The following is a 12,442-nucleotide window of genomic DNA, read 5'->3' as shown; positions in this document are numbered from 1 at the left end:
CAGTGAAACCATCTCCTCCAGGTCCGGGTCCAGTCACTGAAACCATCTCCTCCAGGTCCGGGTCCAGCCAGTGAAACCACCTCCTCCACGTCCGGGTCCAGTCAGTGAAACCATCTCCTCCAGGTCCGGGTCCAGTCACTGAAACCATCTCCTCCAGGTCCGGGTCCAGTCACTGAAACCATCTCCTCCAGGTCCAGGTCCAGTCACTGAAACCATCTCCTCCAGGTCCATCACCGCCAACTCCCTCACCACTTTAAGCAGGTCATCCCTCAGCCTTCCCTTGCCTAGAGAAGAGAACCCAGTCTGTGCCATCTTCCCCTGACACTTCTGGTTATCACCAGTGCGAACGTTGTTTGGTTTGGTTTTATTATTATTACTATTTAAAAAAAAAAACGGCTCCTCCGGTTCCTCGATGCTCTTCCGATGACATAACCCCGGCTGCTCCGGCCTCCCTTTTCAGAGAATGGGCGAGCTGCTGATCGATTTCCTGGGACGGGACCTCCAGCCCTGCAGCCAGCTGGCGAGCCTGCAGGCCGTGCGCATCCTCTCCCGGGACAAGCACGCCCTGGCGCCCTTCGCCAGCCGCCGGTCCATGCGCGCGCTGGCGCAGCTGGCCGGCATCGGGGGCGCGGGGGGCCGTGGGCCCGGCAAGGTCCCCGACGGCGAGGTGGCCTCCGAGGCCTTGAAGTGCCTCTGCAACACCGTCTACAACAGCGAGGCCGCCCAGGCGGCGGCGGGGGAGATGGGCCTGATCCACGGGCTGGCCGGGCGCCTGAAGGTGGTGGACGGCGGCGGCGGCGGTGACGGTGACGCGGCGGCGGCGGCGGCGGCGGTTGGCGGGCGGGACGCCAGCTTCTACGCGCTGCGGCTGATGTTCCTGCTGACGGCGCTGCTCGTCGAGGCGCGGGGGCAGCTGGCCCGCGAGCTCCGCGGAGTGGCCCTGCTGACCGACACCCTGGAGGCCGCGCTGGGCCTGCGCTGGCTGGACGCCTACGAGGTGGCGCCGGACCGGCCGCCGCTGCGCCGAGACCAGACTGACCGGGTGATGGAGGTCCTGAAAATCCTCTTCAACATTACCTTCGACGCCAGCCGGCGGCAAGTGGACGAGGCAAGAGTCTCTCTCTTTCTCTCTCTCTCTCTCCCCGCGGGGGGGGTCAAAGGTCGCTTAGCAGGAAGGAAGGAAGGGAGGGAGGGGTCAAAGGTCGCTTAGCAGGAAGCGAAGGAGGGAGGGGAGGGGAGATGGGAGAGGAGGGGGGGATGGGGGGGATAAGGGGGAGGGGGGATGGGGGGGAGGGAGAGGGAGGGGGGAAGGGAGGGGGATGGGGATGGGGAGGGGGGGGAGGGGGGAGGGGGATGGGGAGGGGGGGAGGGGGATGGGAAGGGGGGGAATGGGGGGAGGGATGGGGAGGGGGGGAGGGGGGGATGGGAGGGGGGGAATGGGGGGAGGGAGGGGTCGTGAATGGGGGGAGGGAGGGGGGGGAAAGAATGGGGGGAGGGAGGGGGAAGGAATGGGGGGAGGGAGGGGGGGATGGGAGGGGGGGAATGGGGGGAGGGAGGGAGGGGAGAGGGAGGGGGGATGGGAGGGGGGGAATGGGGGGAGGGAGGGAGGGGAGAGGGAGGGGGGGGAATGGGGGGGGAGGGGGGAATGGGAGGGGGGGGGAATGGGGGGAGGGGGGGGAGGGGAATGGGAGGGGGGGGAATGGGGGGAGGGGAATGGGAGGGGGGGAATGGGGGGAGGGGGAGGGAGGGAGGGGAGAGGGAGGGGGGGGAATGGGGGGATGGGGTGGGTGACACTTATCGACTCATCACCCAGTGATCAGAGGAAATGACTTACATTTCCATGGCGCCGGGCACAGCCCCAGGACACCCCAAAGTGCTCGACACCCGATGAAGCACTTTTGAAACATACTCGCTGTTGCAGTGTGGGAAACGTGGCAGCCAATTTGCGCACAGCATGATCCCACGGACAGCCACGCATTAAATGGCTGGATTAATCTCCTGCTTACGTTAGTTGCTTTTTAATTCTCTCCTGGGATGGGGGCGTCGCTGGCAAGGCCAGCCTTTGCTGCCCGTCCCTAACTGCCCTCGAACTGGGTGGCTTGCTCGGCCATTTCAGAGGGGGCAGTTAAGAGTCAACCCAACATTGCTGTGGGTCTGGAGTCACATGTAGGCCAGACTGGGTTAGGACGGCAGATTTCCTTCCCTAAGAGACATTAGTGAACCAGATGGGTTTTTACAACAGAGATAAAAACAAAAAAACTGCGGATGCTGGAAATCCAAAACAAAAACAGAATTACCTGGAAAAACTCAGCAGGTCTGGCAGCATCGGCGGAGAAGAAAAGAGTTGACGTTTCGAGTCCTCATGACCCTTCGACAGAACTTGAGTTGGACTCGAACTCAAGTTCTGTCGAAGGGTCATGAGGACTCGAAACGTCAACTCTTTTCTTCTCCGCCGATGCTGCCAGACCTGCTGAGTTTTTCCAGGTAATTCTGTTTTTGTTTTGGGTTTTTACAACAGTTGATGATGTTGTCATGGTCACTATTACTGAGACTAGTTTTACATTCCAGACTTACTCGCTAACTTTAAATTCCACCAGCTGCCATGGTGGGATTTGAACCCCTGTCCCCAGAGCACCAACCCTGACCTTTGGATTATTTTAATGCAGCGAGATTACCACCATCTCCCCCTGTTGCAGGCTAAATATTGGCCAGGACAGCAGGGAGAACAAAATAACACCCTGCCCATGGGCAAAAAAAAGGGTTTCCACAGTAATGTGATCACGAATGCATTGAAGGCTTTGGTGTCCATGCCACTGACCCACTCTGCCACTGGGGAGCGCTGGTGGTTCTGTGTCTGCACGGCCTCTCACGTTTCTACTCTGCCAACAGGAGGATGCGGCTCTCTACCGCCACCTGGCAGCCATTCTGCGCCACTGCTTGCTGATTGACAGTGACAGCAAGGAGAGGACACAGGAGTTCCACGGGTAAGAAACTGCTAATCAGAACGGTCAAAGTTGGCATTTTGTTCTGGTTCTTACTTCCTTCACTGGCGAAACTGCCTTCAAACTGGGTATTATGCTTTCCTTCCCCTCCCAGCTCGGGAGGGCTCGGATCCCCTTCCCCAGGCCCCTGGCTTCAAGTCACTTCTTTCCCAAGTGTCTATTCGTGAAGTAAACCGAAAGAAAGACTTGCATTTCACGGCGCCATAGAATGGTTACGGCACAGAAAGAGGCCATTCAGCCCATCGTGTCTGAGCCAGCTCTCTGCAAGAGCAACTCGCCTGATCCCACTCCCCTGTCCTTTCCCCACAGCCCTGCAAATATTTTCTTTGCAGATGATTAGTCAATTCCCTTTCGTCAGCCACCATTGAACCCACCTCTCTGGTGAAAAAAAGGTTTTTCCCTCATCTCTCCTTCACCTCGCTTACCAATTACCTTAAATCAGTGTCCTCTGCATTTCGACCCTGCCGCTGATCGGGCACCTTGCACGATCTTGGGACACCCCGAAACGCTCCACCCACCAACGAAGTGTTTCTGGAGCGTTGCAGAGAAACGCAGCAGCCAATTTGGCAATGAGTGGCTGCCGGCTATTTGACTTTGAGGGCCGTCACAGTTGAGCTAAGCAGATGCTCCCGCCTTCGCCTGAGTTCCTTTAGGCTGCGCTGAGGGTGGGGAGTGGGGTGGGGTGCTGTTGCAGGGGGGGGATGGGTAGTGGGGGTCCCACTGGAATCCTGGCTGATCCTTACTTAATTTCCAAGCTGAAGGGGGACGTTGAAGTTGACCAGCCTGTGTTTGCATGAGTTTCCGTCACCAGTGAGAACTTAGACTTGGGAGTGGAAGGCGGGTGCGAGAGGCAGAACCTGGAAAGAAAGAAAGACTTGCATTTCGATAGCGCCTCGGGATCTCACAAAGTGTTTTAACACCCAGTGAAATGCAGCGTAGTCACTGTTGTAATGTAGGAAATGTGACTGCCAATTTAAGCACAGCAAGATACCAGAAGCAGAAATGTGATAACTACCAGGTAATTTGTGGGGTTTTAATCAGAATAGCAAGGGATAAGTATTGGCTCAAAGAACTACCCTCTTCTTCTTCAAATTTAAAAAAAATTCATTCATGGGATGTGGGCTTCGCTGGCTGGGCTCAGCATTTGTTGCCCATCCCTAATTGCACTTGAGAAGGTGGTGGTGAGCTGCCTTCTTGAACCGCTGCAGTCCATGTGATGTAGGTACATCCACAGTGCTGTTAGGGAGGGAGTTCCAGGATTTTGACCCAGTGACAGTGAAGGAACAGCGATATATTTCCAAGTCAGGATGGTGACTGACTTGGAGGGGAACTTCCAGGTGGTGGTGTTCCCATGTGTCTGCTGGTTGTATTACTGGGTCTTGATATTTTGCACTGACCCCTCTCCCCCCTTCCCCCACCTCTCCGCAGCCACACAGTCAACCTCCTGGTCAATCTGCCCTTGATGTGCTTGGATGTTCTCCTCACTCCAAAGGTGGAGCCAGGATCCGTGGAATACATGGGAATGAACATGGACACGGTGGAGATTCTGCTGGACTTCATGGACAAGAGATTGGACAGGGTAAAGGTTTTTTTTATACTTTCATTGGATATGAGTGTTGCTGGCAAGACCAGCATTTGTTGCCCATCCCTAATTGCCCTTGAACTGAGTGGCTTGCTCAGCCATTTCAGAGGGCAGTTAAGAGTCAACCACATTGCTGTGGGTCTGGAGTCACATGTAGGCCAGACCAGGTAAGGATGGCAGATTTCCTTCCCTAAAGGGCATTAGGGAACCGGATGGGTTTTTAACGACAATCAGTGATAGTTTCACGGTCACCATTACTGTTTTCCAGCTCCTATATTTTGACTGCAACAGGACTTGGCCAATGATTGGGTTTCCCCTGTCCGAATTACCTCCCCCCCACCCCCCCAACCTTCCCTTATCGTAGCTGCACAAATCCCATTTGGCATCTACAGTGAAGCTGGAAGTTGAAGAGTTTGACACCTCACAAAAGCTGAGAGCAAAAGAAGCAGCTGCCAACTGACCCTGGACAGGAAGAATTTCCCAGGGTATTTGATTGAGTGAGATGTTGGAAGGGGCAGAAACAAGAAGAGAGATAAAGGATGGAGGGCATCGGCGGAGAGGTTCAGGGGCATGAGAGAGCAACAGAGCGATGGGGGGGGGAGAGAACCTGAGCTTAGTTGGGTGGATACGGCCTTGTACGTTGACCCCTCACATTTGCCGGTGACCTGTGACCCCCCCCCCCCCCCCCCCCCCCCCCCCCCCCCCCCCCCCCCCCCCCCCACCACCACCAAGGCCTTCAGCCCTGCTCTCTAACATGTTTCCTTGACTTCCCCCCCTGTAGGGTCTGAAGCTGAGGGAATCTCTGACCCCAGTCCTCAACCTGCTGACGGAAAGCTCCCGTTACCATCGAGAGACACGCAAGTTCCTGCGCACAAGGGTAAGAGCGACCTTGCAGACGCTTTCCAACCACAAAACCTGCAGCCCTCGCAACACCTTTAACCAGCCCAAGGCGCTTGACAAGAGGGGGGCGGTTGTCAGGCACAGTTTGACACTGAGCTCAGCAAGGGGATATCCAGGGCAGATAGCCAAATGTTTGGGTCAAAGAGGCAGGCATCGAGGAGGAGAGAGGCGGAGAGGTTTAGGGACAGAATCCCAGAGCTTGGGACCCAGGCAGCTGAAGGCTCGGCCAGTGGTGGAGCGATGAAAGATTGGGGGGATACGCAAGAGGCCAGAATTAGGGGAGCGCAGATATCTCCAGGCGGGTGGGTCTCCGGGTGGGGGTGAGGGGGGTTGGGGGTTGGGGTTGGTGGGGGGGGGTGGTGCGGTGGTGGATTGGGGGTCGAGGGGCTTGAGGAGGTTACAGAGAGGGGGGGGGTGCGAGGATGGGAGGGGATTTGAACACAAGGGTTTGAATTTTAAGATTGAGCCATTGCTGGATGGGGAGTCAGTTTAGGGTCACAAGCAGCTCAGGTGAAGGGAACTTTATTTCGAGTTAGGACACGGGCAGCAGTGTTTTGGATAAGAGAGGATGGAAGGTTTGAATGCTGACATCGCCCTGATTTTATGTATTTCCTCTGAACCCCTGCCCTTCTGCACCCACCCCCCCAAAACCCCCCACCACCCACTCCCCCCCCTCCCCCGCAGGTCTTACCCCCGTTGCGAGATGTGAAGAATCGTCCTGAGGTGGGGGAAGCTCTGCGTAACAAGCTGGTGCGTCTGATGACACATGTCAACACTGATGTGAAACACTGCGCCGCGGAGTTCCTGTTCGTCCTGTGCAAGGAGAACGGTGAGTAACCACGGTGATGGCAGTGGGGGGGAAGGGGCGAAAGGACAAAGTCTACCTTCTCATCCCCATCCCTCCAACGTGGGAGTTTTACTATAGTCACAGGATACAATTGAGTTGAGTCTTACAATGCAGATATAGGCTGTTTGGCCCATTTGGTCCCTATTGGTGTTTATGGGATCAGTGGGAAGCCTTTGAGTCAACAGGTTGTGGGTTCAAATCCCACTCCTGAGACTTGAGCCTCACGTTCCCAGTGCAGCAATGTGGGGGGTGCTGCACTCTCAGAGGTGCCGTCTACCAGATGAGATGTTAATGATTTTCTCATCTGCCCTTTCAGGTGAACGTAAAATACCCCACTGCCACTAATTCGGAGAAGAGCAGGGGAGTTCTCCCTGGTGTCCGGGGGCCAATATTAATTCCTCAACTAACATCACCGAAACAGATTACTGTTTGTGGGAGCTTGCTGTGCACAAATTGGCTATCAGGTTTCCCACATTACAGCAATGACTGCATTTCCAAAGTGCTTCATTGGCTATGAAGCACCTTGAGACGTCCCAAGGTCATGAAAGACGCTAGAGAAATGCAAGATCAATCTTCCCTTGTGATTTACATGAACCATCTCCCACCCTACAACCTAATTACCCCTCCCTGCCCCTGACCTGACCCCTGACCCACTCTATATCAGCCTATGGATAGGCCAGCAATCTGCAGCGAAACCACTGCTGCTCCTTAACCTGACACTAGGAGGAGCAGCGGAGCAGCTTCGATGGTTCACCTGCTGAACTCAACTGCGCCGCCCCCCCCCCCCTCCCCCATCCACCCACCGAGCCTCTAATTGGCTTCGACCTCTGAAGATGTGAAACTAAACTCACAAGTTGACCCAGTGGGGAATTGCAGGTAGAAAAGTGGTGGCAGGGGTTAGATGGTGTCTGATGTTGTGGAACACATGGGAGGAGCTGAGTGGAAGAGCCAAGGGTGGGGAAGGGGTGGCTTGAAGGGTGGACCATGCAACAGCTTCAAGGTACACGGGCATCAGCAGGGGCAGCATTGGAGGGTGGGGACTAACAGAGTTGTGGGTGATACGCTGAGTGATGGACAATATGCGCTCTCTCTCTCTCTCTCTAACTTTGCCCCCCTCTGTCCCCATCTCTCTCTCTCTTTCTGCCCCCTCTGTTTGCCTCTCTCTCCCTTCTCTTTCCTACTATCCCTCTCCTACCCCTCTTCTTCCTCTCCCATCTCTTGATACCATTACATCTGCTTCTTTTCTCCTTTTGTCTCTCTTTCTCCCTCTCTCACTCTCTCTCCCACTCCGTCTCACTCCCTAACCCCTATCCTGCTTTCTCTCTCTTTCTCTCTCTCTGCCTCTCCCTCTCTGTTGTCACCCTGTTTACTCTGCCCCCTTCTCTCTCACTTTTTCTCTGTCTCCCTCTCTCTCTCTCTCCCTGTCTCGTATCCTCTCCCCCCTTCTCTCTCTTGTCTCCTAACCCCTTCCTTGCCCTCTCACTCTCCTCTCCCTCCCACTCTCTCTCACTATCTCTCTCTTCCTCCCCCCTCTCTCTCTCCTCCTGTCTCCGAACACCTCCCTCTCTCTCCCTCTCCCTCTCCCTTCCTCTCCCTCCTTCTCCCTCCCACTCTCTCTCTATCTCCTCCCTCTCTCTCTCTCTCTCTCTCTCTCTCTCTCGCTCGCTCTCTCTCTCTCTCTCTCTCCCCCTCCCCCTCTTGGTATCTATCACTCTGCTTCCTCTTCCCGCAGTATCCCGTTTTGTGAAATACACTGGATACGGGAATGCAGCTGGGCTGCTGGCAGCTCGAGGACTCCTGGGAGGAGGAAGGGGAGATGGAAAATATTCTGAGGAAGAGGACACAGACACTGAAGAATACAAGGAGGCAAAACCGAAGTAAGCAAACTGCAGGCAGCAAGCGATCGGATATTGAGATCGTGCACAAAGGGTTCGGGGGAGGGGGTGGAGATTCGAGATGTGTCTGTCGCTTTAAATAAGGTCATTAAGCTCCTTCTCCCTGTCTCCCCACCTCGCAGTATAAACCCAGTGACAGGACGAGTGGAGGAGAAGCTTCCAAACCCCATGGAGGGGATGACGGATGAGCAGAAAGAATATGAAGCCATGAAACTGGTCAGCATGTTCGACAAGCTGTCCCGGTAGGTTCAAAAGCAGCAAGAACCAGTGCCAAGGCGGTAATCGACAATGGTGCATCCCCTCCCCCCATTCCCTACCCCTCCCCCATGCCCGATCCCTCTGTACCTTTCCCATTCCCTCTCCGATTCCTGATCCCTCCCCCATTCCCAATCCCTCTGCATCATTCCCAGTCCCTCCCCCATTCCCGGTTTCTCTGTACCATTCCTGTCCCCTCTCCCATCCCTGATCCCACCCCCATTCCCGACCCCTGCTCCCATTCCCAATCTGGTCCCCACGGTTCCTGACACCTCCCTCATTTTCGACCCCTCTTACCATTCCTGTCCCCTCCCCATTCCCGACCCCTCCCCCATTCCCAATCCCTCTGCACCATTCCAGTCCCCTCTCCCATTCCTGATCTCCCAATTCTCAACCTGCACCCCACCATCCCCGACACTTCCTCCATTTTCGATCCCTCTGCTCATTCCCATCCCCTCCCGATTCCTGATCCCTCCCCCATTCCCAATCCCTCTGCACCATTCCTGACCCCTTTCCCCCACCCCGTTCCCACTCCTCCCCCATTCCCACTCCTCCCCCATTCCCAACCCTTTTCTGTATGCCCAACAACCTCCCCAGCATTCCTGATTCCATTCCCAACTCCCTTCCCAAGCTTCCTGCTTCTTTTGCATCATTCTCAACCACTCCCAACCCTTACCCCTATTCCTGATCACCATTTCTGACTCCTCCCCTTGTCTCGCCCCACCCCCTATCCCACTGGTTATCCCCGATGGGATGCTGATGTCACACATGCCGCACGCCCAGTCTATCTAACCTATTCTCATAAGACAACCCACTCATTCCAGGTATCAATCTAGTAAACCTCCTCTGAACCGCCTCCAATGCATTTACATCCTTCCTTAAATAAGGAGACCAAAACTGCACACAGTATTCGAAATGCAGTCTCACCAATGCCCTGTATAACTGGAACATAACATCCTTATTTTATGTTCATTATAATATGTTCATTGTAATAAAGGATAGCATTCCATTAGCCTTCTTAATTACTTTACCTGCATACTAACTTTTTGTGACTCATGCACTAGAACACCTAGATCCCTCTGCACCTCAGAATTCTACAGCCATTCCCCTTTTAAGTAATACTCTGCTTTTTTATTCTTCCTGCCAAAGTGAACACTTCACGTTTTCCTACATTATACTCCACCTGCCAGATTTTCACCCACTCACTCAATCTATCTATATCTGTCTGCAATCTCCTTTATGTCCTCTTCACAACATTCTTTCCTACCTTTCTTTGTGTCATTTGCAAATTTAGCTATCGTGCCTTCACTCCCCTCATCTTTGTTATTGATATAAACTGTAAAAAGTTGAGGCTGCAGCACAGATCCCTGTGGGAATCCACTCGTCACATCCTGCCAATCAGGAAAAGATCCATTAATGCATACTGTCTGCTTTCTGCCAGCCAGCCAATCTTCTATCTTCTAAGCGGTTATCAATTAATCCTATCTCATTGCTAATATGTTACCCCTTTATCTGTGAGCTTTTATTTTCCAATCTAATGGAACCTTCCCCAAATCTGGGGAATTTTGGAAAATTAAAACCAATGCATCAACTATCTCACTAGCCACTTCTTTCAAGATCTTAGGGTGAAGTCTATCCAGACCGGGAGGTTTGTCAGCCTGCAACTCCAACAATTTACTCAATACCACTTCCCTGGTGATTGTAATTTTCCCTGAGTTCCTCCCTCCCTTCCATTTCCTGATTTACAGCTATTTCCAGTTAGTTATATGCTCTGTAGTGAAGACCGAAGGAAAATACCTGTTTAATTCAGTTGCTTTCTCCCTACTTTCCATTATCAATTCCCCAGTCACACTTTCTATAGAACCAATGCTCGCTTTGTTAACTCTTTTCTCATTTAAATATCTATCGAAATTCTTACTATCCGTCTTTATATTTCTAGCTAGCTTCCTCTCATGCTTTAATTTTTCCCTCCTTATTAATCTTTTTGTCTTTTATGTTCTTTCCAATCTTCTCACCTGCCACCCATCTTTGCGTAATCATATGCCTTTTCTTTACGTTTGATACTGTCTTGAACTTTTTTAGTTAACCATGGATGGTGGGTCCTCATTGGAATGTATCTATTCTGCTTATTCTGAAATACCCCTTTAAATGTCTGTCACTCAACTTCTATTGACCTATCCCTTAACCTCATTTGTCAGTTCACGTTAGCTAGCTCTGCTTTCATGTCCTCATAATTGCCCTTAATTAAGTTCAAAATACTAGACTTGGACGCACTCGTTTCTCCCTCAAAATGAATGTAAAATTCAATCATGTTATGATTGCTGCTACCTAGGGGTGTCTTCACTAGGAGGTTATCAATTAATCCTATGTCGTTGCTCAATACCAGGTCTAGTATCGCCTGCTCCCTGGCTCATTTGTCCTGTGCCAATTTGCCCGTGGCTCAGGTAATAATCCAGGGATTATTAACTTTGATGTTCTGCTTCTTAATTTGGTACCTAGATTCTCATACTGACAATGGGGAACCTCTTTCCTTGTCCCGCCTATGTTATTGGTACCTACATGGACCACGACAACTGGATCCATCCCCTCCCACTCTTCTCCAGCAATGAGCAGATGTCCCGAACCCTGGCACCGGGCAGGCAACACAGCCGCCTTGGACTCTCACTCTTTGCTGCAGAGAACGGAGTCAATCCCCCTCATTTTACAGTCCCCTGCTACCTCTACATTTCTGTTTGCTTCCCCCGCTTGAACGGCTTCCTGTACCATGGTGCTATGGCCAGCCTGCTCATCAGCCTTGCAAGCCTCACTTTCATCTACATAGATTATGAGCACCTCAAACCTGTTTGACAATTGCAAAGTCTGAGGCTCCTCCACTACTGTCTGCTTAGTCCCATTACCTGCCTCACTGACAGTCACATCCTCCTGTCCCTCACCATTGACCAAAACTGATGACCCTATTCTAAGAGGCGTGACTGTCTTCGAAAACAAGGTGTCCAGGTATCTCTCCCCCTCCCTCATGTAGCCCAGCGTCTGCAGTTCGGCTTCCAGTTCAATAATGCTGATCCGAAATTCCTCTAACTGCCTTATGGTCCTAGGACTCTGGATTTGGAAAATGTCCTTGTGGTTCAGTAACTGGCACTCACGAGGTTTTTATTTTCAATTGTGGAATGTGAGGCTGTTCACAGGTGACGTTGGGAGGACCTTCTGCACACAAGGCAATGGAAATCTGAAATGTTCTGCCTTAAAACACTATTGAGGCTAATAGTGGGGGTGGGGTGGGCCAAGGTCAAATGAAAATTTAAAAACTGAGGTGTTCCGTTGGGCAAGGGGTGAAAGGTTATGGAACTAAAGTGAGTGAATGGGGCTGAGGTACAGATCAGCTATGATTCAGTTGTTTGAAGGAACAGGCTCAGGAGCCTGAATGGCCTCCTCCTGTTCTAATGTTCCTGATGCACTTTTATTTGTACCTATTGACAGGGAACAAATTATCCAACCAATGGGAGTAGGCTGTGATGGGAAGCTCACGCCATTGGACGAGACAATGCAGCAAATGGCGGAACAGATTTCGTTGCACTCAGACTCAGATATGGAGTTGGATTGAAACTATCTTCAAGAAATGTAAATAATGGATAGAAATGGGCAATGGGGACCTGCCAGTGATGGACCCAATGGGTTTGGGGCACTGTGACATTCATTAATATACTGTGAAGTAAATTCCTACAACCTTCAAAGAGGTAGAAAACCTCAGTGGGGTCTTCAGCAAGAGGGAGGGGAAATCTGGGTGATACAGAAATCTAGATTTAGGGCCTTTGTCTAATCTCTGCTTTGTGGGCCCTTTTTAAACATTGGATCATTTCTCCTGGGTTGTCATCATTTGTCAAGCCCAGAGTCAGCAGTCACGGGGAAGCTTATTTATAGGTGGACAATTCTCTTGCCTTGGCCCTCATTTCTCTCTCTAAGG

At 52.5% G+C, this 12,442-nt stretch overlaps 2 protein-coding genes across 7 annotated transcripts in view; one reads left to right on the top strand and one right to left on the bottom strand.

Moving 5' to 3' along the window:
* Window positions 1-1,165, bottom strand: part of LOC121271745 (interferon regulatory factor 5-like) — a 60,295-nt gene extending 59,130 nt beyond the window's left edge. For 2 of the 4 annotated variants that reach the window (XM_041177966.1, XM_041177968.1), the window contains exon 1: window positions 250-468. The gene's annotated coding sequence lies outside the window, so the exon portion shown is untranslated. Of the gene's footprint in view, window positions 1-249; window positions 469-1,077 lie in introns of those variants that run through there. The other 2 variants (XM_041177963.1, XM_041177965.1) reach the window with 2 other exon arrangements.
* Window positions 1-12,442, top strand: part of LOC121271744 (synembryn-A-like) — a 35,203-nt gene that overhangs the window by 15,130 nt on the left and 7,631 nt on the right. For 2 of the 3 annotated variants that reach the window (XM_041177958.1, XM_041177957.1), the window contains exons 3-10: window positions 461-1,108; window positions 2,890-2,984; window positions 4,431-4,581; window positions 5,366-5,461; window positions 6,169-6,313; window positions 8,064-8,208; window positions 8,349-8,468; window positions 11,959-12,099. In XM_041177958.1, coding sequence (XP_041033892.1) covers window positions 461-1,108; window positions 2,890-2,984; window positions 4,431-4,581; window positions 5,366-5,461; window positions 6,169-6,313; window positions 8,064-8,208; window positions 8,349-8,468; window positions 11,959-12,082 — 1,524 coding nt within the window. In that variant the 3' untranslated portion in view covers window positions 12,083-12,099. The remainder of the gene's footprint in view (window positions 1-460; window positions 1,109-2,889; window positions 2,985-4,430; window positions 4,582-5,365; window positions 5,462-6,168; window positions 6,314-8,063; window positions 8,209-8,348; window positions 8,469-11,958; window positions 12,100-12,442) is intronic. The other variant, XM_041177959.1, reaches the window with a different exon arrangement.

The sequence above is a fragment of the Carcharodon carcharias genome, chromosome 31 (assembly GCF_017639515.1).
Source record: "Carcharodon carcharias isolate sCarCar2 chromosome 31, sCarCar2.pri, whole genome shotgun sequence".
NCBI lineage: Eukaryota > Metazoa > Chordata > Chondrichthyes > Lamniformes > Lamnidae > Carcharodon > Carcharodon carcharias.
This window is presented reverse-complemented; position numbering and strand designations above follow the sequence as displayed.